General features: G+C 43.5%; 1 protein-coding gene and 1 long non-coding RNA gene across 2 annotated transcripts in view; one reads left to right on the top strand and one right to left on the bottom strand.

Annotated features, from left to right (window-relative positions):
- Positions 1-14,278: 14,278 nt before the first annotated feature.
- BAIAP2L1 (BAR/IMD domain containing adaptor protein 2 like 1) overlaps positions 14,279-27,947 on the top strand; it is a 33,295-nt gene continuing 19,626 nt past the window's right edge. The window contains exons 1-3 of the mRNA XM_042863989.1: positions 14,279-14,438; positions 22,495-22,570; positions 24,930-25,016. Coding sequence (XP_042719923.1) covers positions 14,388-14,438; positions 22,495-22,570; positions 24,930-25,016 — 214 coding nt within the window. The 5' untranslated portion in view covers positions 14,279-14,387. The remainder of the gene's footprint in view (positions 14,439-22,494; positions 22,571-24,929; positions 25,017-27,947) is intronic.
- On the bottom strand, positions 19,528-27,749 carry LOC122175943. The gene is made up of 3 exons (XR_006177580.1): positions 27,042-27,749; positions 20,386-20,539; positions 19,528-20,146 (listed from the first exon to the last, which is right to left on the bottom strand). It is a non-coding gene; the product is annotated as an uncharacterized LOC122175943 (long non-coding RNA).

Genomic DNA, 27,947 nt, shown 5'->3' with positions numbered 1-27,947 from the left:
CCCCAAATACCTGATAGCACAGATTTCAACTAGCTTTGATCCAACAAAGTGCCTCAAAGCAGTAAGAGACAAAAAATAAAAAAGAAAAAAGGATTGCATGCTGTACTGCTATATTGAGCCAGGAGAGGATCCCAGTTTGATGAGCATAAATGCAGAGGAACTTCACTGAGGACAGGAAGCCAGGTCAGGGAATGTTGCTTTGTGGCTCTGTCCAATACAAAGCACAGCTGGATTTAAACAAACAAAGGGAAAACAACCACTGTGCAAAAAAACATTCAGCTCTTGTAAATCAGTACAGCTTCACTGAAGTCAACTGAGCTGTGAAAATTTACATCAGCTACAGATTTTCTCTAGTATGTAATGAACAGTGTTCTCTGCTCCCTCGGGTCTCAGCTCAGACTCTATACGAATACAATAGAATTTTTTTTTCCCCCAAAATGAATATCAACACAGTCTCTCAAGATACATACCTACATACCCTTAGCTATCCACTGCACACTGCCAAGACAGCTAAAAAAGCTTTAAAATGGAATTAAATGCTTTAAATGACAAATGAAAACATCAGCATGGATTTCTTACATAACCTAGAAAATCTCCCTCATTTTATTGCCAGTTAGTATAAAATACTAGAGAGAGAGAGAGAGAGAGAGAGAGAGTATATATACACTAAAAAAATACAACACTAAAAAAAGGTGTTTTTTTTTAATAGAGAGCAGATCTGAGGATAATATACAGTATGAATAACGTGGAAAAGGTTTGCAGACAAAACAGTTACTCCTCAAAATGAAAATACAAGACTCTAAGCTCTTCACATAAAAACTATAACTCACAGAGCTACACACTGAGACTGCTTTTAATGCATATAAAATACATGATTCACAACTACTGGAAAGACGTGCACATTTTTAGAAGTTCAGACACCTCTTCCTGGGCCACTGCAGGGAAGGAGAGGCCACTGCTCAATTTCAGACCCCATTTCAGGACACCATCACAAAAAGACCGAGTAGTTCCATGTGCAGTTAAAAACATTGAGAAAAATCAGCTTTTTTTTTTTAGATAATAACTTGAATCTAAGTAAGAACTTAAATAAGAATTTCATTTAATGGAAAACTGATGCTTTTCCTCTACTTCTGCTTCCATTACAACTCCTATTGAAACATTCCTATCCTATTGAAACATTACATAAGAGGCATCTCTCTTCCTAAGAAACAGAACCAAAGCAATACCAGCATCTTTTTTTGTAGAAAAGGGAGGAGATGAGGTGAATAGCATCCCATTAGAAAACTGATGGCATCAGTGCTTATGGGAACCATCATTACAGAACACCTTGCATCAGGACTACTAACTGTATCAGGACTAGTAATGTCGTGCTCCTCTCTGCTTGCTAGTGCAATTAGAGATGCTGGTGTTGATTTGTAAAGTCTGGGCAGAACGTCACAGTTTTTGGCACAGAAACCTCAAACTGGGAGCACTCTCTGACCCAAGCTAGTTATTTTCTCTTTCAGCATCAAGTCTGTCTCCTCAAAGTTTTGCATGAAATGGATTTAGGACTGGAGGCCAAAGTCGTGATAGCTGACAGCAGTGCAGTCATCTTACTGCATCTGTTAAAAATAGTGCTGGAAGAGAGCTGTTCTCACAACCAACACTTGTCACTTCGACACAACACTTTATTATGTGAAAATACTCACAGAATTTTTTTTTTTTTAAGTACATACAGAATCAAGTGGTATTTTCTTTAATTTCTTCTTCAAGAAGACAAAAAAGCATTTCTCAAAAGCACTGAGAAGTAATTTTATTCCCTTTTAAGAGCGCTTTCAAAGAAGGCGTTAACAGCTGATGTATTTCATTCCTCCTACACTCGTCTGTTTGTCTTCATCACCACGCTTTAAGGAAAAGCTGTTCCACTGTTTCCACTTGTGGGCTGTTATTTTTTTAGACTGACTGGTGTTGTCACATCCATTTCTCTGCGAATCACTCCATAAGGCCCTGCAACCTTTCATGCGTTTTCCTTCTTCTGTTCCTGTTACCCATAAAGTCTCTATCAGAACAATGATTCTGTTCCTCCCATTTCAACCCTCGTGCAGTCTTTCAATGATACAGTTCTAAAACGCTTCTCAGCTTGCATTCTAGATAAGGACTCTCACACACGCACTCACAGCAGCCACTGCTTCAAGAATTGCTGCTATGTGGGGTGCTTAGAAGCACTCAGCCTGGCCACAATTGCTGGTGACACACAGGTATTTCCTAATTATTTGGTGTGAAATCCAATGTCACTTCAACCTCCCACCAGCAAGTAAGCGCGCAACTTTAAAACATCTGTTTCCACATGCCCTCCTGCCTTCCACTATACAGAACTGCCTCCATGAGGAATTACTATCAGTTAGGCAAAAGAAAACAATGCAGAATTCAGGAGAGCCTGGAAACTAAAGCAATTAAGCTGAATGGCAAGGCCCACAGCAGCACTTCATTTAAGAGCATCTTTGCAGTAATACACCATCTGAATCAAGCTAAACAAAGATCTGATTGCAGTAGGTTTTACCAGCACACCAGTATTGCTGCGAGGCACATCCTACCTAGGAGTACAGTTCTTATTGCATTATTTCATTTGATCTGGTTCTGCTTTTGAAATAAGACAGTGCTGTCAGTGTGCACTTTCTATCACAACCATGACAATGATTTTTACTATCACTAAGCACTATAAAAAGCTCATGAAAAGTTTTCAGATGGGATAGAAGACACTGTTGAGAATCAGTGATTTGCATTCACTTTGTGGCTCTAACACAAAAGCTGTGCCATATTCAAGTCACTTTAAGTCTCATTAATTCTAGTGAAAATTCTCAATTGGGCTTCTGTGTAGGACATACAAGCACTTCCATTAAGAAACAGCAATTGCTTTTCCCTGCCTGTGTTTTTTCTAACTAGAAGTGCATTATCTACTTGAGCGGGCCTGAAATAAAACAAAGCTCTCCTCGAGTTGTTTCTTACCTGCCCTTTTTAAATGATAGGGAAGAGGGAATACCAACAGAATTATCTGAAGCCCTGGCAGCAGAAAGTGATCTTCCTTCCTGCATCACTTACCAACATACACAAGTTGCCTTTGCTTTTCACATTAGCCTGAGGCTTCTAATACATAGAAACCTGCTGCCTAAAAGGAACTTCACACTTAATAAGAATTCAAAGGTGTCTGAAGAGAATTGGCTCTTATTAACTACATAAGTCTGCAACTCAGACACTGTTCAGAGTTCTGTAAATGTAAGTACATATTTCACCACAGACATGTTCAGAGACGAACAGCAATATAAACAGGGTAATTCCCAGATGAACACATCTTTTTCTCAGAAAAGCCAGTTCTGGTTACTTTATTTCAATATACTTCATTTCTGGCCATGTTCTAGCAGCTTTTTTTTTTTTTTTAAATGGGAAAAGACACTTGAGAAGCAGCAGTAGCCTGAGAATAACAAAGATATTGCTTACATTTTTAACTAATGTCTGAAATCACAATTAGCATACAGACAGTACTGGTACAACATATTGTTTTGGATATTAATAGAACTACGTTTCCGTGCTTGCCTAAAAATAAAATGGAAGAAACTGAAAAGGGAAAAAAATTCCTTTCCTGCTCATATTATGGTTCCACATAATGGCTTGATCTGAGGATAATACACGCCATATCTTATCTCAAAAAAAAGAAAACTTAAGTATGAAGCTTCAGACAACTGCTGCCAATGGCAACAACTGTTGAGGTACGAATTGTTGAACAACTCTCACATTTAGGAACTCCTCACACAAAGTTCCTCTCAGAAACTCCAGGAAAAGCCTGTCATCTAGCACACTGAGCTGGTAGCTCTTCCCTTGGGGAAGCGCTCAGTCTGTCTTCATCTGCAGCAGACACAGCACCTCCACCCACAGCACGAGGCCGAGCACAGGAGGGCCGTGTAGGAAAGCAGCAGGATCAGCTGGGGACAGAAGGAATTCCACCAGGCTCTGCCCCTCCTGCACCCTCTTGGGGAACACGTCCTGCTCTGCCCACACCTCATGCACCACTGTGCCAAGCAGTGATGCTGAAGGAAAGAAGCACTGCCTCGGTCCCAAGTAATCGCTCCCACTCCTGTGCTTCTGGTCTCCCTTTGAGCTGACAGCCATCCCTGGAGCAGCAAAACACAGCCACACAACAGATTCTGAGCAATGAAATGATTCTGCTCCCTGAAATACAGGAGTTTTCACATTAACTGCTGCTAAGCGTTTGACAAGGAGAGCATCCCACCTGAGCCCAGGCATAAACAGATGCTGATGATATTTCATATCACCCATGAACAGGACCGCAAGGACGGCACAGGGACTGCTGAAGGGCTGTAGAGAGCAGAAGTCATCTCCAACAGTTTTACACAATAGGCAAATGTTGATAAACCAACAGAAAAATGACAACGTCAGAATTGTCAGCAGACCCGAAGAGCAGAAAATTACTTCCTCAGTAGACAAATCAATGCGTATATATAAATGGTCAACCCCAAATTTAGTTTTTGTGACTCTGTGGAATTAAGTTTTGCTGGTTATTATGACTGTTTAGCAGAACACATTAATAAAAATCATTTCCAGTACAGATCTATTCTGCTTCACAGACCACGACAAGCTGCCCATTTAAAGCTTTTACCCGTGGGGGGAAAACTTCCCGTTCAGCTTCAAGTCTACAGACTGTGATGACCCCCCTTCAGTCAGGAGCAAAGAACTGAGCCCATGCCTGAAAGGAGGAGCCTCCTCACATTCCTTAAGTCTGCTGTCAGAAGAATGAGCCTCAGAAAATCCATGACCTTAACATGGCTGGAATATTTTTCTTTTCTCTGGGAAAAAAAACTGAAAATTTACATTATCATTTGAGAATTACTTCTAAACCTGCAAACCAGACACCAGCTCATCAATCCGGTCCTTGAGAGCGACACTTGTGTTTGCATCACACACCTGGCAGGGCCCCATGCACCCGGACCACCTTACAGGACCAGCGCAGGCAGCAACTCCACAGCCATCTGAAAATAGCATGCCTCTACTGCTCATTTGAACATAATTAGCTACCAAAGCAAAATGTTGCTTCTCAAACAATCCAGTATAACACATGCATAACACCAAGAATGTAACAACATGGCAACCTCAACAAAATTGGAATCAACTGTTAATTAGCATTTCATTTAATGGAGATGAAAGCCAAAGCATTCTAAGAGGATACTGAACTTATTTTGGTCTGATAAAAATTACATTAAGCTATATATAACTGCATCAAATGGAATATTTAAGCTTTTTAACTTGAGCATTTTATGCATTAGTAATTCACTTAATTATTTTCTCTGGAGAACAAGTAGCATAATATCATGCTTATGCATGGGGAGTTACATGAACAAATCTTAAAGCATCAGGATAGCATTAGATACCCAGGAGCCTCACTTAAATCAATAAAAGCAAGAGGAAGGAGTGGGAAGGATGCTGCTTCCAGCTTATTTCACATCACTGTGTGCAGAGCAGGTATACAAGGAGTGCTGGACACCTAATGCCTTAACTTAATAAAAAATTAACCCAATCTATCTCACCACAACAAAAAATGAAAAGCCACTTATCTATCCCTGAAATGCATCTGCCAGCCCTCCTCCTCCATGATGACTGCTGCAATGAATTTGAGCTATTTAGGTCACGCTGCATTTCTACACAGTCACTAAGATCTTGGAAGAGTGGTGGGCACGAATCGGTAGAAGGAGTGACAGCACATCAGGAAGAAACCTGCCTAACTTCTCTCTGCAGACAGATGAATTAAGTGTCACCACTCTCCAACACATCACTTCACGAATCCAGCTACAGCATCCCTGCTTTAAAGTATTTTCTATTCTGTGGCCTATTTTTATAGCTCTGAATTTGATAGGGGAAATATTACATCTGGTATCAAGTAGTGCAGAGTGAAACTGCAATGGGAAAGAGCCATAAAATAAGCAGAAAAGGCAAGAAGAAAGGGAACGTAACTGCAGCTTGCTAAAAGCAGAAGCCGAATTTCTGTTAATTTTGTGCTTTTGCGACTGGTTTATTCTATAAGGCATTTTCATCTATTCTATTGGTAAAGTAGCTGTAGGAGGGCAGGAGAAACTGAAAATGAAAGAAAAAAAGAGGCAGATTCAATATTGGCACAGAAAAAAGAACTCTGAATTTGCAGTGCAGTTGATGCAAGGTGCGTTGGATCCTCCAGGCTGGGCAGGAGCTCCATCTCCAGCCCTCCAACTCCACGGCAGCCGTGGTAAAACCCAGATCGTGGTGTGAGGCACAGCAACATAGCATCAAACAGAATTCAATACAGCACTGTCCCAGTTCACACATTGCTGCTTTCTCAGTGAACTGTGCTGGTGGCCAGAACTAACTCAGAAGGAGAAACTAACTTCCAGCTCTCACGACTCTGAGAAACTCTGATGGACTGGAGCAAGCTGGATACTTCAAGTGGAATTCCTACCTAGCTGCTCGGTCTGCCTTTTTAACTGCTTTGTGCTGCTGCTGGAAGAGAGACTTGGGTTTGGCCCACAAACACAGAAAGAGTTAACAAAATCTTACGTGATTTCACATTAACCCGTTACCATAAATCAAACAGCACCAATTGTTGGCAGCATTTAGTAAGCTGAATATTTCTGAATATTTTGGGAAAAATATCCAGCTGCTAGCTGGTGAATCACCAAAACAAAGTGTTCATTTCTCTAGGAAGCTATCCATCAATACAAGCAGAGCGTGGATTGAAATCCTCGATCACACAGACCAGAGCACCTGGTCATTTGGACGTCATTGCCGACATGGCACCCAATGCTTGCCCTAAGATATTCATGTCCTGGAAAATTCCCCACAACCAGAAAAAAACCCAAATGATACAAACTATGCCTTTTTGCCTCTTTGCCTGCAGTTCTTGCAGTAGCTCCTTTCACCACAGTCATTAATGACCTCCTTGTCCATTTGCTACTGCACCGCCCATCTCTCGCCTTTTGTGTTCTGTGAGCACAGGGCTTGGACTTCGACTGCCAAGGATGCTTTTATCTTTTACACAGCATTTTTCCATGATGAATACATAGCCCACCATAACAAAGAGACTATTTCAGCTCTCTCCTTAGCTAGTCCTTGTCAAGTTGTCACAGTTGCACTGACTTTCATAGTTCTAATCTTACATGCATAACTTACAGTACTCGTTTTGCCTAAAGAATCATCCATGGGATATAGAGAGATCTAAAGCAGTCACACTCCCTGGAACACAGACCTTGTGGCAAAGGAGTTGTGCTGCAGAAAGGCTGTGGTGCTTTGTGTGATGCACAGCAAAGCTTGGCCAAAAGATGCAGGCTGTTAAGCAGCCATGAATCTCATAGCAAAGACGGAACAAAAGCAAGTGTACTGCATGCCTTCTTCCCCAGTTTGGGCAAGCAGTATTGTACAGGCCTTCTGTAAGAAGAAAAGAGCTTCAAAAGGTAATTCATCACGCATGTTATCATGTTATATTGTTACAGCCTTACAGCTGGAACCAAGCGATGGCCAGCATGGCAGCAGTTGGTGCATCCTGGAGCAAACCACCCAGAACAGGGTGGATTTGGGCCACCCCGCCTCACTTGGCCACAAGGCTAACAATTGTTCCTTGTGATACAGACCACAGGTTTCTACTTTCGTATAAGAAAGCTGAGCAGAAATGATGAAGATCACATCAAGCCCTTTCATGAAATCTACAGGAACTGTACTCACTTCAATGAAGATGGTTAATCAAGACCCAAAAATCCACTGTAACTTTCCTAACCATGCCATTTTCCCCATCCCAGTGCAATTGGAATTGTAGCAGTTTGACCCTGGATCTGCCACCTTTCAGACAACCAGATCGACAACCTTCTCCATCAAAATCTCCAATAAAGCCTTCAGCAGCCTAATCCAATCATCTTCCCATCTTTTGCCTCCAACCTTCTCCATTGCAGGAGAGGAGACAGACACCTATCACCAGCTGTGCAGACTGCTATGGGGACAGGCTCAGCACGTGCCACCAGGCTGTACAACTGCTCAACTATTCAGAACCAGGCCCACCACGTCGCCAGCTGTAAGGGTTGCTCCTGACATTTGTGTTGTTGAGCACCAGCCATCACTGCCCTCACATTTTCTAGAGGGCATTGCCAGCATTGCCACTAGCCAGTGGTATCTAGGAGCAAGGAGAGTGGGCAGGCAGTGCTGCATTCAGCTCCAGCAGCTTTCAGGAATAGCAACAGAACATAAGAGCAGAAGGTAGGCTCATAAAGAGTCCACGCAAAGAAGTTTCAGCATGACTCAATCAGAAAATATCCATGTATGACTTTGGAATAATCACAGTTTTTGTTACCAAAAAATAGAAACGGATTACTTTTTTTGGTATCAGTACAGCTTCTAAATATGTTAGCAGCAAAGTGATAAGTTACAGAAAGAACGTGATGGCATTTTGCTGGAGTTGTTATTAATAGCCTCCCCGGACATATTGCTGGTAATTCCCCCATTATAGCAAGACTGCATAAAAGAGGAGCATTGATGAGCTGCAAGTTTCTTTATAACGTGGAAACGCAGTTCCAGAATTTTTGCCAAAGTATGAGCAAATTCTAGCTGTAGGAAGGAAGAGGTGAGGACAGTACTGAAATGCAAGTTCTCTGAAAACACCCATAATGCTATTTTACACCTGGCATAATTTTAGTTCGTAGCACAGCAATGACATCACACCCCAACTGGGGCCTTCATTTCCACCCCACAACAAATGCTGCTTATCAAACCAAAGGAGAGCTATCAGCCTGCCAGCGTTATTCCCACCAGTGACGTGCACAAGCTCTGCTCAGCTGCAGCATCCACACCCGGCCTCAGGCAAAACCAGCTGATCCATTTGGAACAGAGCACACCTGTTCCCAGCTAATCCTCCATCTGACAAATTACAGCAGGAAGAATAATAAGTACGTCGCCATTTGAAACACCACGTTTTTGGTGTGACTCACCTTATAAAACCCTAGAACATAAACAGATTAGAAGTTTGCAGCAAGCTTCTCGCCAGGATGCTGGCTTGTTACTAGTGCTGACTTCCAGAACAAAGGCATCTTTAGATGTGAACAACATGAACTTCCTAGCAGCACTTACACTCTTAGGAGAGGAACCCAGCCAAGGCCGTGTATGAGCAATACAAAGACTGCTCCCTCTGCTTACTACCGATACCTACCTCGGTATGCTATGAGCCGCTCGGAGGAAGCGCTGAGCACAGATGATGCAAGTCGATTTGTTCCTCAGGCACAGCTCGCTCGCCATCTAATGGACGCAGCCCTGAATTGAAGCAAGCACGTCCACCTCCGGCAAGAGCCGAGCAGTCACAGGATGCCGGCAGTCACAGTTCTGCATTGAACATTTTGGCTAGGAGCAGATCAAGCTCAGCATTGCTAACAGCACCACCTGTTCAATTCCCCTGAACTCTAGATTTGTGTAGCCAAAAAAAATGCATTCTTTTCTACAATACATTCCTCCTAGTCTCCAAACATGAGCCACAAAGAAGAAATCAGGTTATAATTCATCTAATGTACAGCAAGAATAATTCATGAAGGGAGACAGCTGAGATACAAATCACAAACGTCCAGAGCATTCATCTCAAAGACAAAACCATCACCCCATTAACAGTCTGGAGGAGAGTTTATAACACGCCTTTGCAGCTCCTTCGATGCCTTTCCCCCATGAAGTACAGTGAATTACTTACAGGCTTAAATTAACTATTTGATTAAGCACTCTCCTTGATCAGAGAGCTCAGGATCTTACTGAATTGAACTGTAGGTCTGTTACGGCTCATGTGCTTTGAAATCATCTCAGGACAATGAACATTACGGAATAAAATGATTTTGCACTTGCTTGCATCAGTTTAAAAATAGAGCAACTCCATTTGACTAATGGAGCCACATCAGGCAGAGAGGTCCTGTTTTAAAAACTTCTGAATGACACTTTGTCAGTCTGACTCTGCTTTCCTATCAGCTGCACTGATGAAAATACTTGAAGAGCACATGCCAGCAGAGGACCAGAACATCTCGTGTTTAAGGATTTCAATTCAGAGACACACTATTCAAAAGACTGGGAAATATAACACAGATATCAACCAGAAAAAAAGGCTGATGTAATCACTTTAATTTCCTGTTCAGATGATTTTATTCCAATGAAATAACTCTAAATATGTCTTGGCTCCACCAAATAATGCACTGTGTAGATCTTTTTTTCTTAATTGAGTTAAATGCCTGCTAATGACCATGGGGAATGAAGCAGGCCACAGCTGGCTATATCATGCATATGCAATGGGTACTTAGCCACAATTTATGTAATTAGTTACAGTCATATTAAGCTGTTTAAAACACATGTTAAAGATCTAATGATGAGCTGACGTTAATGGGTCATCACAGCATATTTAAATAGTTTCCAAATAACATTTGCATAAGCTGCTGATATGCAAAGAGGACGCTTCAGAAAACAATTATTCATTAAAATCGGTAATATTTTTACGTAATAAATATTTACTCAAAGGAATATTTCCAAGCACGTGCTTTTTCAAGAGATATTTCAGTGGTGCAATTTTCTCATTACAATTTCAGAACTCTAGAAAGCTGACAAGTTAGTTAGGAATTTTTTTGTTGCTGTTACTCAAGTTCTGAAGCTTAAATGCCACAACTGGCCTCCTGCACAGGATAAATACAAGACGCACTCAGCATTAGTCCACAGCAGTTTTGCTAAGAAATCTAAGCAACTGCCTTTGGCCAGTGTGAAATCAACTGCAGGATTGTAGCCAAAAGCACAGACTTTGCAGAACTACACCCAGGAACAGAGGCTCAAGCAGCCTCGGCTCCTGCCTGGCCACCTGTGGGAGTCCACCATCACCTAACCCAGGTGAGGGTCAGATGCACAGACGCAGAACAATCCCAGCTCCCTCCACCCAGTGATCCAACCTGCCCAGACCCCTCTGCAGGGCCTTCCTACCCTCAGGCAGGTCAGTGTTTCCTCCCAGCTTGCTGCCATCTGCAGATCGTATCTCCTATAACACTGCAGCACATTCTCTTCGCTTGCTGAGTTGTTCCAGTCCTGGTCCTCAACCTTTGCTTCCTGGAGATTTTCAAAACTCAAAGTCTAGAGTAACCTAATGCTGAAATCAGCCCTACTGGGACAGAAGATTGGATCAGGTGAGCTACCAGGTTCCCTCCAGTCTAGGTGATTCCAGAGAGGCTTACTGCTTGGGCTGCAGTAAAAGGAGTTCAAAGACCACAGCATGGGCTCATCACCAAGAACAACCCCTTCTTCACCTCTGCTGGCTATTGAATTCATCTCATTAAAAGTAAGCTTCAAAAAAGTAATCAAATCATTTTAATTCCTATCAGTTCAGAAAGCTCAAGTGATAAATAACCACAGCTCGTCTCCTGCTCTGAACTCACCCCCACAGCAGCAGCAAGCACTCTTTAGAGCCTCTAAGAAACAATCCCAAATGCACAGATGTGAGCATTCAAATACAGCAGCACCCAAGTTCATGCTATTGATAAATCTAATAAAACAAACTCCTAATTGAAAAAAGTATCTCACTACATTCATCAGGAGCCCTTGTATGTATGTAGGCATCAAGCATAGAGATGTATTCACTGAGGTTTCCATTCTGAATGCTATTAAATATTCTGCCCTGATCAGACTAAAAACTGGAACGTTCCTAGAGGACTGCTGCACATAAGCTGAAATGCAAGAGCAACCTGAACTAATTTGCAAAAATGGGATCTCATTAAACCATTCTAAATTTTGGTTGTTTACAAACAGCTGTACTACTTCCAACAAACCAGTAACATAACACAATGCTGAACACAGCAGGAGATTGAGAGGCCTCTACTAAGAGAGCAAAACAAAAGCACTTGTATGAGAAGCTCAAGAAGATTGTTTTTTCCTGCATGAATTTGTAAATGTATGATTTATACCAAAGATCAGAATATTTGTAAGTTAAGAGCTGGATTTGTGTGCCAGGATTTAAGTTCTGCAGTCACAGTAAAACTACACAGAACTAAACTACATAGAACAATACTGCTGATAACTATGATTGCAACATTACATCAGCATTACATCGCAACAAAAAGGAAGTACAGAAAATGCTTCTGAGTGCTGTACACACAAAATCCAGGAGAAAAAAGAACACACCACTATGACAACACAAAAACATGAAAACGATTTTCCTTGCCATTGTTTCCAAACTAACAGCTAATTTCAAGGAGGATACGGGTCAGTAGGACACCCTCAGTAAATGTACACCTATTACTTCTGATGTTCATTTCAGAAGTAAGCACTGTTAGACCTCCTAGTTTAAGAGGAACAGCAGTCCTGCCATTTTCCACCCGTTAACATTTTCCCTGTTTTCTCTCAAGCATTTCTGGCCATTTGTATCTGTACAGAAACAAGTCAATAGAAGCAATTGCTGCCACGTTACGGATTCTTCCCAGATACCTACGCCTCAGCACTAAGGATATCCTTAGAATTGCCTCTCCTTGTTTTCTTCCCCCTTTTCTCCACCTCCCTCTACTTCATTCCACAATTCCACTATTCATTTAAGTCTCTATTTTCCTTGCTTTCATAATCTACTGCACTAAAATCTTACAGAAGATCACATAAAAGCACTGAAAATTGTTTGTACTTGAGGACAAGAAGCTAACATGAAAGGTCAAGAATAACAGAACACGATGTTCAGTAGCCCTTTAAGTTGTTATCTACATTTGCTTACAAAGTGAAAGGAACTTTAGAAATATACATTGTGAAATCCTCACAATGCTTGAGAGTGCATTAAATATCATAATAACACTTTTATCCTGCTCTGGTCTATATGAACTAATCCTTATCACTTCTTCCCAACACGCATTAAGTTCAGTAAATAGCAGCGTAAGCATTAATAAAATATGTGCTAGTGCAAAACGAACACACTAAAGCCCAGGTGATCTCCTACAGCTCCACAACATGCAGGGAAAATAAGAGAGATGCTCTGCCCCTTCCAGGAGCGACGCACTGCTGTCACTGCAAGCAGCAGGAAAGGAAAAGCCTTTCCACATCCTCCTCCAGGTACCCGCTCCCTGGAGTTGTCGTGTCAGCCTGCTAGGGAGGTACATCCTTTCACTCATTAGCATACATTAACGCAACAGTAACTGGGCAGTCTGTTTCCAGAGCTGTAAAAAACCTTTCATACATGGGGCTGGGAAACGCAGTGCGATCCTTCACCCTGTGCTCAAACAGCCACAGCACACCGTTTGTATGAGCAAACGCTACCTACCAGAAACACAGACTGCAGACTCGAGCCCAAAATAATTCACTGTAATTGCAAGACAACATTATAAACTGGACTATCACAGAAAGGCGATGAACACAATAAATACCAGAAGTATGCAAAGACTTTACCTGGGAGAGCGAAGTCTCACGAACCCCTCGGCCCAGCATCCCAGCGGTGCTCCAGATAACGCACTGCACACTCACTTTTTCCCTGGAAGGTAAGTTTTGGTTCTGAGCACATAAACGCCTCCACGCACTCAAAGGAATGTATTTTACAGCTCCCAAAGCCCGATACCCCCTCCCTCACCAGAGTCCAACACGGAGGGCTACGGTCCAAGTCCAGTTTCTGTTGCAGATCCCCTGCCATTTTATTGCTGCAATAAAGCGACGGGAACGGAGAGAGACATCCAACGTGCCAGTGTGCGGATCGCGCCCCACGTGCACAGTGCCGAGTTTTAAACACCCGACATTATCACATTCGCACGAAGTCCTTCCAGATAGCGCCGCCCGGCTTTCCTCCGCACCGTTCCCACGCGTCCCTCCCCGAGGAGAGCTGAGCGGGGCACGGCCGTGCTGGAACCGCGCGGAGCGGCACGAAGCCACAGGGCCACGCGGCTCCGACTCGGGACAAAACGTTCCCGCCCTTGGACCCGGTGAGCTCCCACACCTCACAGGCGGGGCTGCAGCCCGGCACAGAGGAAGGCATCCCCGCCCTCACAGCTCAGCCAGCACTGACTGACGTAACTTACAGAGCCTCCCCGTCACGGCCCTAAGGGTTTACCTATAACGGCACGGCCGCCTCTTTCAGGCCACGCTTCGGGACCAGAGCTCTCCGAAGCCCCCGACCTCGAGGCCGAGGAGGAGCGGCCAGAACTCCCGCCGGCGGCGGGCGGTGCCCCAGGTGGAGGTGCTCGCGCCGAGCCCCGCCCCGCCGCGTCACGGAGCTCCGGCCCGCCCCGCAGCGCTGCCCGGCTGGTTCCGCAAGTTTTTGACAGTTTGTGAGCGGCGCAGGGCGAAGTTGGGTCGGTTCCGGCGGTGCGGGTTTGCGGCCGAAGCGCTCCGCGGAGAACGAGGCTGTCCCCGCCGGCACCATGTCGCGGGACCCCGAGGAGGTGAACAAGCTGACGGAGAGCACGTACAAAGTGAGTGCGGCGCGGGCGGGGAGCGCCGCTTCGCCGCGGGACGGGGCGTCTCGCGGGACCGCCGGGCTGCTGCGGGCGGGGGAGGGGGAGCCTCTCCGCAGGGCAGAGCCGGCGGGGACCGAAGGGCAGGCTGGGCAGGGAGCGCGGAAAGGGAGTGAGCCTCTCCTTATCCTCGTTTCATGAGTAATCTCGCCCATCCCAGTGTGCCAGAGCCTGCCCGGCGATCGCTTCCGCGCCGTGAGCTCGGGGCGGTGGCACACGGGGCTGCGGCTGCAGGCTCAGGGCACGGCGGGCAGCGGGACCGCCTGCGTTCGGTGCCGCCCCGAGATCTCCAGAAAGGCTTCCTCAGGGGCGGCTGGGGGCTGGAGGTCGCGGTCCTTCGCCTGAGCTGCGCCCCGGGACGGGACGGCGCCCGGCAGGGCCTGAAGGCTGAGCGAAGGTGCCGGCCTGAGCCCAGGGCTGATCCCCGGCTCTGTGCGGACAAACCAGCGCCTGCTGGAGCGGGCAGCCCGCCTCGCGTCGGCAGGATTCTAAACTTTCTACGAATGCCGAGTTAATAGTAGAATGAGAAGTATTCTGTATGTTGGCAGCAGACACTTGGACTTTTCCTCCCCACAAACAGCCCGAGGCACGCGGATTTTAATCGGGCAAAATGCCCTTAGAAACCTGCCCGTCAAAATCCTACTTTTGGTTGCGTGGCAATTGCAGTCCAGGATCCAAAGTCTTTGTTCTGTGCGGTGCGTTGTGCCACGGAAAGCACTTAATTTTGCAAATGTATTTAATCATGCAAATGAACTTAGAGCTGCATTTGCAGCTTCGAGCCCAGAAGAAAGCTTTGTGGGGATTCATCTATTTTCCTGTTTACCAGACCTTAGTGGCTTACTATCAAATGTTTTCATATTTCTGAGGGTGTCGTTACGGTTTAAAGGTCTCCAAAAGCATTGACCAGAGTACTTTGCTGTTTTGTTGTCCTCCAACACACTAAAGTCAACTTTACTCTTTCGGGAAGTCCAGTTATACTGGGGCCGTGGTGTATTTTCTATTTCATTTCTCTGGACTCAGGGATCCAATTACTGCAAAATTACTTGAAGGAAAAAAAAAAAAGAAAAAAAAAAAGAAAAAAAAAGGATTCCTTGGCTATTAATGTTGTCCTCTAAAATGAGTGAAGGTCTTTTTAAACAATCTGCTGCTTTGTGATATCGGTTACATTCACGGCAAGGCCATAAGCAAACACACATTATATTTTTCTCAGGAAAGCAGGCTGTAAATACAGCCTGCAGAAGAGAAGCTGACTCCTCGGGGCTGTGCTGAAGGAGTGCCCTGCTCTGCCTGTTGGCTTCTAGAATGCAGCTAAAATAGTTTTACAGAGGAAAGAAAAATCTCCTGCTTGAGTGCTATAGAACAGCTTTTAAAGGAACAAAGAACTCTAAACGAACATCACCGTTTCCTAATACTCAGCACTTGCTTCCTCACAAGTATTCCCCTTCTTTCTTTGTTTATTTTTATTTTTATTATTTTTTAAACTAATTCAAAGGGATACTTAAGCAACCATCAAGAACACAGTAATGCAAAGTTCCTATTGAAGTGTGATGGAGTGTCCCCTGTGTGGGTATTTCGAGAGGTCTGGTATGTTGCATCACATAGCCAGTGCTCACAGGCCTGGAAACCCTTCTGCCCTGCCCTCATTACAACATGAAACTTTATCCAGGTAAGGTATGAAGGCTGTTTCAGGCAGAGAATATATCTGGGTCTATTTTAGAATAGTTACTTCTGTACGAAGATTAAAATCTGTAGAATAATTCACGAAGGCAGACAGAACTACCCTGTGTACTCATTGTCTGCTGTGACTACAGTTACACCTCCCTCACTCAGAGAAACGAACGCCTCTGTGCCGTGCTTCCTGCCCGCTGAGCATGCTCCGTGTTGTCCCATACAGTGGGTCACTGCTGCTGCACACTGTCCCAGCAGCACAGCACCAACAGCACCAGGCTCGTACCCGTAAAACCAGCGGCGGTATTTGTTTCTCCTACCAGTAAGAGGCCTTGGTCTGACAAAACCGGTTCAGTGTAGCGCATCCATGTGCCGCAGGACCAAAAGTGGGCTTTCAGCTTCTCAAAAAGATCAACCTGAAAAATAGCAGAAAATGAAATTGAGTGCCTGGCTTGGCGTGTTTGCCATTTCTTTTTTCTTACAATGATAATCCACCGGCTTTATTACATACACAGTAACCCATGTTATACGTAGCTCCAAAATACACCCACAGAAGGCATCGAGTGGCTAAAAGTAACGCCTTTGTATGTTTATCTTAGTCATCCTTTTTGTTGGCAACAACATGGGAAAGTGAATACCTCCACATTTTTTAGCTAACCTGACTGAATAAACAGCATAACCCACAAATATGTGCGCACACCAAAACGAAGGCTGACATTTACTCTTTATGTAATACCCGAAGAATCACTTTAGCGCACGATAGGAATGGCACGTGCCAAATGAAGCCCGAGGGCGCAGGGCAGTGAGTCAGGAGGAGCTGGGCGGGTTGCTGGGCACTGCCCTGCCCTGGGAGCCCCGGCACCGCCGTGCTGCTGGGGCATCGCGGCCTCCGCAGACGCGTCGCTCTGTGACCCGCGGTAGCGGCGCTCCTCGCTGTGTCACCGCACTGCATTTTCCCTGCTGCGTGGTGAGGAAGGCTGGCAGCGGGCGGTGACACGTGCAGAGCAGGGGAAAGGGGGCAGAGGATGGAAGTGCTGAGCTATGGGCCCGTTGTTCTGCCCGTGTGCTCCGAGGGCTGTGCCCAAAGCTGCCGTGTCAGCCCTCTGTGGTGAGCCTTCTGGAATTCTTGGTAATTCACAGGTGTTGATAACCTTGCATTTTAAAGACTTATTTCTCTACACGAATGTAAATTTTAGCCAGAAGTTTTCATTTCCACCCCAAGTGTGTGACTTGCTTGTTCCGTGGGGCACAGTGCTGTTCTGATTGAGCAGAGCCATGTAGAGCCGACTCGGTAAGCTTGCTTCATCGGGATGTTTCTGATCCACTCAGTTTAAAACCTTGACTTCCCCATTTCTGTGTTTAAAAAAGCCTTGCCATTCGACTGCCTTAGGAGAATTGCAGTTCACCCATGGCACGCTGCAGGGAAGGAGCTGCTTTGAATCACTGCAGTATAAATCCAAATTTGGGGGTAGAGGAGCCCCAGGAGGTCGTGTGTTTGTAAAGCCCAACTCCAGCTTAGCACAAATTATCTATCTTGACCTTACTTGTATTCTCTCCCGGGCAACATATTCATAAACTGGAATTATTTGTATTCAAAGCATACTGATGGGAGAGACATAAAGCTGACTAATAACTAGTCATAAGAATTGGCCTTTTTGAATGAACAGTCATCCTGATTTTCTCTCATTCTGCTAGACCTGTTTTAAAACAATATGAAGCTAATGTACGACTGAGGCGGCTTTACATGAGATGTGTTGAGTCCAGCCCTTTTGAAAGCTTTTTTTGTGGATTTCAACACCGAAAGCAGGGAATGAGATGTAATAATGTACAAAAGAGAGCACGTTATGATATGCTTTCTATAGGGCTTCCTGAATCTCCTCAAGAAGGTTTGCAGATTTAATGTAGCAACACAAAATACTTTAAAAAAAAAGCCGTCTTTTCTGAGTGAACAATATGAGCAACACTGTTGGTGTCTATGCAGAGGTTAGCTATGAATAGCTATGCGCTAGTCATACAATTAACATTAGACCGACTTTTCTGCGTTCATGTTGTGATTTTGGATTTCTAGCTGAATACATTGTTACCCACTCTTGGCAAAGTGGCTGCAGGATGTAAGCTTGAAACTCCAGCAGTCTGAGCATTGTTCAGCAGCGCCGTACCTGCTGAGCCATTGTGCTGCGAGGTGTGTCTTCATGTGAAAAGCAAAGCTGCACACTTACAGGAAGGCACTTTTACAATGGCTGTCATTTGTTTTGAAGATTAACGTTGTTTGTACGGCTATCAGAAACTGAGGAAGATACCATACTTATGCACAACTTGTGGAAATATAAAGCTTGCTCCTCTTCAGGCAGCTCCTTTCTGCCAGCTTGGTTAAAAAGCATTGGTTTCTTGTGGCAAAGAGCACACAGCAACTTTCATGTCAGATCATATGATGGCTCAGTGATGCCAGCAATCAGAATACATTCCTCTTCAGCTCTTTTTTCAGACAATTGTGCCAACTCTAATATTGGCTGCATAAGAAGATGTTTCCAGTTGCCCTGTTTAAAAGTGTTCCCCTTCATTTCCATTCATCCTAAATAATAGAAAGCTGTAGGATCTAATCACGTGCCTTCTGTTCTCTTCCAGTTAATTATTCTGTTCACGAGAGCTAGTGTGTCACTAGAATATAGGACACTATGTCAACAGTGAGGAGGCCTGGGCTGTGTTACTGCCTGTGCAGCCAGATGATGCCATGTGAACGACTTCCTCAGCTTTTTTTCTTATTTTGTCATGTCTAGTTGGGTTGAGACAGAGGTTTTGTTTCAGTGTCTCTGTGCACCTCGGCAGATAATAAGATTGTGAAGTTAGCTGACAATTAGGGCAATTTGAAGTTATTGGTTCTGTTGGGCAGAAATCCTTTGTTTCTCTGACTCTGCTTGTTTTCGGATCTGGCTGTGCTGTACGACCAGCAATACTGCCCTGGGGTTCAGCCCCCGTCATTTTTGTGACGTTTTCCTTAGTCAGACATCATTTGAAAATTAACATAAAAATTGATTTCTGAATAGCTTTTTTAACTGTGTAACTTCTGAAGTTCAACAAAATATTACAACCGTTTGAACTGATCATAGAATCATAGAATGGCCCGGGTTGAAAAGCTCTGGTGTAAAATATCTTGGCATTACCAATCTGCTGAACAGGGAGTTGCCAGGCTCCCTGTTCTGAAAAAGTGCTCTGGACATTGCAGCCTGGAATGGCACTGCTTTGAAGACAGCAGCACTCAGCTGTGTAAAGAGTGAGCTCTGGAAGCAAGGTCAGGTTTTGTTTGCTGTCAGAATCCAGCCTCTAGTAAGGACAAAACAATTGTCCTTCCCTGTATTCTTCTCTGTAATGCTGAGGAGAGGAAAAAAATCAACTAAAAATTATTTCATTAGATTGTTTCCAGTGGGGAGAGGGGAGAAAAGGTTTATGTCCGTCAAACACAAACCCTTAGGAGGAAAGAGCTGAGCCCTGTGCAGTGCTGGGAGGGCCAGCTAAGCATGCCCCATGTTAAACCAAGCAATTACCAGAGAAATTTCCATTGCAAAACTTTTCACTGATTCTGAGGCATTCGTGTCTAGAAACTGGTCAGATACTTCTGCTAACAACAAGCCACTGTGGCAGCACAGGGACTGAAAAACTTCCAGAGACCGCCTGGTCTAGTAGAGAAAAGGTCCTTGAGCTGTGTGCTTCCAGCCACCGAAGGCACGGAGCCACACGGCGTTTCTTCGTCGTTCCCAGCAGTTTCACACACAGAGCAGCTGCGATTGCGGAGCTGTGAGCTCTGCTGAGCCGAGCCGTGTTTCCGCAGTGCCGCCAATCTCTGCGCTATGACTGCCTGCCGTGTCTCAGTGCAGCTACTGAAAATAGATCTGCGGGGCTGGGCTGCAGGGCGGGGAGCTGCTGAGGGCATTCTTGCTGGGTTTTTTTCCACTTCCTCCTAAATGAGAACTAATGAGGCATGTGCAGTCACTGCTTGAAGTCTGAATTAGAAGATTTCAAGAACACTTGTATCTTAACCCCGGAATTATTAGGAGACTAATTCAAAAAATCAGTATGTGAAGGCCAGTAATCAGGACATTGCTATTAAAATAATGGGGTTGGTGGCAGCAAGGCTTCTGACTTCTTGCTGTGGGGGTGGGGCAAGGAAGGGCGGATCTGTCTTGCAGGAATATGATTTTCAATACCAGGTGGAGATTTGACGTGGCACTGGGATTCCTACCTGCTGTGTGTATGCACATTTTCCATGTACGCCCTTCTCCTCCCCTGGATCCTCGGAACACAGGGCTCTCTATCCTAAAACAGTTCCATGATTTGTCCATTCTATTCTCGTGATTCATCCGCTCCATGTGCCAGCAGACATCTTCCTTAGCATGCTGCTGGGAAGGAAAAGCAGAAAGGTGGTAAGAGGAAGAAACACCCTATAGAACAGAAGCACCCGGGGTTGGACCAGATGATCTCCAGAGGTCCATTCTGGCACAGCAGCACATTTCCAGTAGCCAGTTAAGCAGCTGGGATGGGAGAAGTGCTCCCAGATGCTGGAGCTTGGAAGTTGTCAGAATGGCCGTTGGCACTGTTGGCCCAACCTGAAACACACATTCCCAAACCATTTCTGGATGTGGTTTGTGAGTTAACACAGACCGAGGGCCTGGGGACAACAGGGAAGTTTGCTTGCAGTGATTGTGTTTGGATAGGTGGGAATTCAGTGGCTTATACAAGAAAGCAATTCCCATTGCTTTAAATTTGTACAAACAAAAGCGACGGAGCTAATTACTGGCACTGCATGTCCACTGCTGATGTCAATATATATTTATCAGCACCTAGCAGCTTTATAACCATTCACAGAATGACAACATATGTTGACAGAACAGCTCTCTAGCTGGGGGAAGCAACACTGTGGGCATTTAATCAATACTGAAGCCCTTCCTTAGGGGATGTTGTCCCTCAGTGCCGTCAGCCTGAGGTGTGTCAATCTGTAACATCATCCAGACCCAGCAATATTACACATGCAGGTGCCAATGAAATACGTAATGTGATTAGGAAGTAAATACTGAAAGCATTATTTCACATAAAGCTCACACCCGGAAAAAATCAGACAAAACCTTTTTTCATTCTAAAAGCATTCAGTACATGTAATTTTCATTGTTTCTTTTGCATTTTCCCCTTTCTGTACATTTCTGATGTGTTTTACTCAACCTGTCAAAACATTACTGGTGGAATCTGAAGCTCACTCTTTGCTTTGCTTTCTAACACTGACAGGAGTTCACCACGTATGGCCCTACAATCAAAACAGTGAAGTTCAATCTGAATGACCTCTCCAAAAATAAAACACGTGTGAAGGCATTCCTGTGCTTTCTGGTTCCACGCATGCAGTAAATAGAAATAATTACGTTCTGTTAGTTGAGGAACAGACAGCATCTTGATACTATTTCACTGGTTGTGTGTCTTATATTTCTTGTAAACAAAATGTTTGTTTTGAATTCCTCAAACTTGAAAGTCCTGCTGTGCGAATGGTGCCAGAGGGACAGGAGCTGTGCCATTACAAAGTGCCATAAGAGCAGCCAGAATGACAGGACGCCTTCTTGAAGGATCTCCTGATCTTACAAAACCCCAGAGTGATTCCATGGCTGCAGTTCTGTTAGGAAAGGTCTGGGAAAAGAAGGTCTAGAATCTTCAGAACCATTTTAAACAGGGCCACATTTTCACTGCATCTCTCCAAGAACTATGGCTCTCCTAATAAAAAGCAGCAGTTCCAAACCAGAGCAGAGAGAACTGCTTCCTTTAAATGCCACCTGTAACTTGGAGGACTTTGCAGTTTGTTTTGATGTGTTAAAACAAAACAAAAAAGTCTTCTTAGCCTTCTCTAATCAGGTATCTGGTTATTTTTCTTCTCCCCCTTTTCCCCACATTTATTTATATGGGGGGAAGGGGCTGCAGCGCTCAAATCTTGCACCGTTATCAGAAAATTCTTGTTACTCTCTGACTTCAGAAAACAATTAGTGGAGAACCCTTTTCTTCCACGGTTCTTTTTCCATCGCCTCTCATACAAGGAAGATCTATGCAAACTTTCCTTTCATACTCAGCATCCTTCTATGTTATAAACAACTGGATTCCTCTTGAGCCCCACTTAAGCCCAATTCTTCTAGACTTCGTTGACCATGAATGCTCCATTTCCATCCACCATGAACTCATTTCTCCCTCCAAGTCTTCTACTTGTCACCCACCCACAGACCTTTCAGACACATGCTGTGCATAACCAAGTGGCACTGAGACAAATGCTTTCCTCCACTGCTGACTTCCTTGGCTGTAACATGAACTTTCTGTTTCCTAGAATGTAATGGAACAATTCAATCCAGGACTGCGGAATTTAATAAATCTCGGGAAGAATTATGAGAAAGCTGTTAATGGTAAGTCTTCAGAATGTTCATTTCAGTAACAGCACTTAATTTTCATTTGATTAATTCTCATATTGGTTATGAGGTTTGTGTTTAAGCTTAAATTCCACACTGAACTTCATGCATTTATTAAAAAAAGGCACAAACATGTCTTTTTTTTTTTATTTGGGAGGGGAAATTGGGTTTTGGCTGAATTCAAGTGGTGTTCTGCAAAAGCTGCATCTCAAAGGCTTTCCACTGAGCTACTGCAAAAAACAAAACCAAACCAAACCAACAAACACGCCAATAACCCTGAACATAAAGTAACCATAAAGTAACCTGTACTAAAATTGTAATAGATCTAAAAAAGAATTCACATCCTTACTTCTGTTCCTCCTCCACTGCACACATTGCACTGCCCAAGTAAATAAGCTCATGAACAGAGGAATTTGAGCAGGCACGAGTTCCAGGAACGGATTAATTTTTCCTTCTGACCCAGCTCCATCTGAAGCTATCTTCCTACTGGAGTCAAAAATCAGAATCCATCCATGTGGATCTAAGGGCATTCATTATACACTTTCATTATTGATTTCTGAGAAGCTGTTTAGATAAAAAAAATGCTTTCCAAGCCTGGGCCCTAGATTCCCAAAGCTTGCACTGTAGGACCTGTTGGAGCTTGCTCTTCCTCACTTCCACAGACCTGTTGAGCTGCTTGATACCATATTAAAGCACTGTGAAATCTCCCCATTTTGCCTCCTTAAAGCCTGTGACGTGTCTTTCCCCTCTGTGTAAGGCAGTACTCTGAGAAATGTGATACTACAGAAGTCATGCATAGCCAAACAGACATTGAAATTTCTCTTCATGCAAATTTTAGACCAGACTTGAGGAAAAGATAAAAACCAAAGCCTGCTGGAGATGAAAATAAGGGAATGTTGATTTGTTTGCAGTAAAACCTAAGCTCATTCATTAGCAAATAAGTTTACCCATTATAAGCAGTACCAGAAATAGCAAGTTTTCATGTTGGGCTGAAAGTTACACCTGTTCTCGAGAGCAGCTACTTTTCATTCTTTTCCATTGATAAGTTATATCGCCTTTTTTTCCTTCCCTTTTTTAATTGGAATCAATTTATCATCAGTAATTCATGGTACAGCAGTGCACAGCAGTCCTGGAGAGAGGCTGATAGGTTTTATGGTCTCCCTCTTTGAGCCTAGTTGAGAAAGCAAATCTAGTATCAATGCTTCATTTTATGTAAGCGATTCCAACAGCTGCTGAGGAAGAGCTCTTGGGGCTCTCATACATGTTAGTATGAATCACATTTTCTTCCTTTCTTAGCACCTATGCTAGGAGATGAGATTGACTCGGGGCTATCTTGAGAAAACATTAGATAGGTGGAGTTGGAATGACATAAGCTCTTTGTGAATGCATGGAGCCCTATCAGCAGCAGCAGCAGCGCAGCTCTGTTCAGAAAGTTTGGACGTGGCATCCCTGAGAGAAGTTACTTTCATCCAATGTAACGGGGCTTCAGGAAGAACCATTTCATTTGGAAGAGTTGGTGGCTTCTCAGCAAACATGCTGTTGGGTAACCAAAAAGGCCACCTCTGCTAGTAAAAAGGTATCTAAAACACTTACATTGGCAATGCCATCCCTCCCCAGAAAAGGCTATTCTAAAGTCAACAGCCAGCATCTGCTTAGCTTGCACTCTGGGTAAAAAATTAACTACTATTCCCCCAAAATTTAAAGATATACTGCCATCAGTATTCTTCACTGCTATTTCCAGTAAAGCCTTGGCAGTTTTTTCCTCATAACGTCTTACATTTGTAGAATGCAGATCGTTTTTAGATACCATGGCCACACAAGGCAGGCACTGCATGGTGCAGGGGAACCTGTTTCTCACTGCTGTCCTCACTGGAGTTAGGGTCATGTTTTGTTCACTCTGGCAAAGCAAGCTTTGCTGTTTAAGTTGGCTATAACTAAGAAATGATTAACTGCAAATAATTGAATCCTCAGCGATATGTAATAAACACCTATTTTTTTTTTTCCTGTAAAGCTGGAATTGAACGATAAACAACAAAATTGTGGGATGGGGGGGAAATTGTCCTGGAGAGAGGAAAAAAAAAAGTGAGAGTCCAAGTGTGAATTCAGGTGTGTCCACCTGAATGGGAAAGCTGGAACTAAGTAACAGGCTGCAGCTTCAGTGCTTTGGAGCCCTGTCTTGCTGACACCTGGTTTCACAACTTAGCAGATAGCACAGGGACTTGAGTAAGTTTTCCCAACAGGAGGATTTCCTTTTTGGCATACTATGTGTCCTGGATTCTAATATTTCATAATGCCATAAATTAATGAAAGAAGAAAATATTTCAGTGTTTGTGTTTTGTTTTTTTCTCCCTTTAAGCTATGGTAGTGGCTGGAAGATCATACTACGACAGCCTTGCAAAGATTGGGGATATATCAGCGGATTCGCCTGTTTCCAAAGAGTTAGGTAAGTGGTTTTCTAATTATTTTTTTTTTTAAACTACATCAAAATACAAACTTTGTTTTGTTTTCCTGGTGACTTTTCATAAAAATGATGTAAAGTAGAGAGGTACTGGGAAAAGAGCATTGTACGTAGCCAGGTGGGATTACACTGCTTTAAAACACGTTATTTCTCAGGCCACTCACACCAGATCAATCAAGAACATCACTAGAAGTTCTCAGATACTAGATATTAATATTCTAGTTCAGTTTTTGAATGAGGAAATAGAGAGTCAAAGATGGATTAATTTTACATGAACACTGTAATGCTGTAACACAATGGGAAGCACAGCAATGACAGCAGGTCCTAGGCCACAGCAAGTGAAGGTTTGCTTAAATGCAACAATGCAACAGCTGTGGGCACAGGCATAAAGAAAGAAGCTGCTTACCTTCAGAAGGCCTCAGGTACGCAGGGAATTCCAGTGAGACCCTCACCTCCACTGCCAGCCCTTAAATGAGGGCGGGGAAGGGGTGGATCCTGGTTCCACCCTTCCATCACTCAGTGCATTGCATTGCATTGCATTGCATTGCATTGCATGCACCTGAGCTCCCTGGGCTGCCCTGCCTTCCCACCAGGTGCTCCATCACTGCTTCAGGCCACAACTCAGCATTTCTGCTATAAACAAGAATGTATTAAAAGTTCCATACTTTCCTGAGAATATATTCTGAATTTCTGAAAAATTTAGCACTTTGTTTTGTACTCCTTTAGCTAGCATTGAAATGATATTGCTCAGTCTACAAAAGTAAAACTGTCACCAAAGTATGAGTAATACTTCTGACAAAAATATAAGTACAAACTGAACTACAAAGAGGAAACGTTGCTTAAAGGCTTCATTTGCTTTTTGACAAAAATAACTGGATAAATTGTCCTTTTACTATGAGCAATCTGCACTTTCAGTTAAGGGTAATGTAGGACATTTTCAATGGTGTGACACTGGCCGCTTCCATTACTCTTAACTTTAAAGGATTGTTTTGAGTAATTTTCTTCTCAGTGTTTCTGCAGGTGATGTGAGGGACAGCCTCTCTTTGAGAGGTGACCACAGCTCTCTGTGCCTGCGTACATTTTTACCATTTGTTCTGAAACCACTTCTGGGAGACTGTTAACATTCTGTGTTCAGCATTGTTTGCTGTTCTGCCGCTCCCAGTGCAAAAGCAAACAGCCTCATGTAGCTTTCTGTGTTTGCTTTGCAAGCTGTTTACAGGAAACAGAGTTGCTGATTTCAAGCGGTAGAACAAAATCAAGAGCAAGTTAAAAGTATTAACCAGTCAACCTAATAAAAACATCAGGAAAAGCATAATTACAATTTCTGTAAGTTGGTAAAATCCATGCAAGTAATCTGTCTGTTGAGATCTGTTTGACTGTGAGATACTGTCTGCGTGTTTGAAAGCATCAGTGAGCAGAGATTAAATCTGTATCTTTCGTACTATGGGGCGACACAAAATTGTGCTTGAAAATTCATGTTGGGGGTTTTAATTATGTTCTCCATACAGCTATAATTCTTCCTAAGTATTTTGTGTTGAGAAAGTCATGCCTTCTCCAGGATCAGGCCTCTAAGACTGCATTTTCATCACCTATTTAAACTGTTACTGTGAGAAAAATCCAGACAGCAAGTCTAGATTTCTTCCTGCAGGCTCTCTGATAGAATACTTCATGTTAAGATAAAGGTGGGATAATGTGGGAGGCATCAGTGAGAGATCATTTACATTTTCTTAAGTGGAATGCTTTCATACTTGAGTACAAGCTGAGGTACCATTGTCTGGATTTCCAGTACTGAGGGCTTTGGACAGCCAGCAAATTTAAGTGTTTTAATTTGTGTAGTAAAAATTGAAACATCCAAAGTACAGAAACTAACACCTGAAGCTAATCTGTGTGAAAGCAAACAAACAAAAAGCCCCACGACTTACCTGTTCTGACCACAATTGGGATGCCTGGCTTGGGGATGGGAAGGCAAGGCTTTACAGTCATCAGAAATCCACAGTGCTGTTTTCTTACCTGTCACCTACAGCAGAAATGTGTCACGAATAATTTGCTGATCTGCTTTTTCTTCGGTTTTTAATATGGATTCTTCTTCCATTGACCCTGTGTTCCGCCCATCAGCCAGCAGCTACTCTTCAGCTGTAAAAGGAGCTATTAGAAGACTTGTCCCTTTTCCCCTTTCCCTGATAGCTAGCATAGCAACCTGTGTTTTTTGCAGATACACTTCTTATTAAAATCAGTCTTCAGAAGACTGAACAGGGCAATAAGGCAAGAATCAGTGTTTCAGCTCTTTCCTGTAGCAATGTCACCTTTAGTGGTGTCAGATGAAAAATAATGTATTATTCTAAATTGAGTTGTGTTGCATTAAAGTTCTTACACTTACTTATGAAAGCCTACGTGCCTAAGATGGCTAAAATACAGTAATCTTTGTAATTTATGAATAGTGCTTGCTGGAAGGTCATTTCCAGACATTCTAAAGTTCAAACCCAAACCTGCTGGGTGACCTACAGTAGGCTTACTGCCAGCGCTACGTAAAGATGTGTATCGAAACCACCACCAGTCCTTCCTTCTCATAAGGAAACACAGAACATGGTCTCCCTGTTAGCAGCAGTAAGAACAAGTGCTTTCTTCCGTAGAATGAGATTGGTGCAGAAGAAGGAGGCGAGAAGGAAATGGAAATCTGGATATTCCAGATATTCAAAACTTCGGTGCCATGTCTGTGTATTTCACACGCGGTGGAAAGCTCCCTGGAACACTGTAATACAGAATAACTTCATATGAGAAAGTAGAAGAATATATTGCATTCACAGCACAATTATTGTAAATAAAAGATAAGTTGCTCTAAATCCACTTTTTTTCCTAATTTTGAAATTCCCCAACTTTCTAAGCTTGTAGTCCTTCAGATTTAGCGACAAGAATTTA

Source organism: Lagopus leucura, unplaced genomic scaffold, assembly GCF_019238085.1.
Source record: "Lagopus leucura isolate 7727_CA_CO unplaced genomic scaffold, USGS_WTPT01 Super-Scaffold_760, whole genome shotgun sequence".
Classification (NCBI taxonomy): Eukaryota; Metazoa; Chordata; class Aves; order Galliformes; family Phasianidae; genus Lagopus; species Lagopus leucura.
This window is presented reverse-complemented; position numbering and strand designations above follow the sequence as displayed.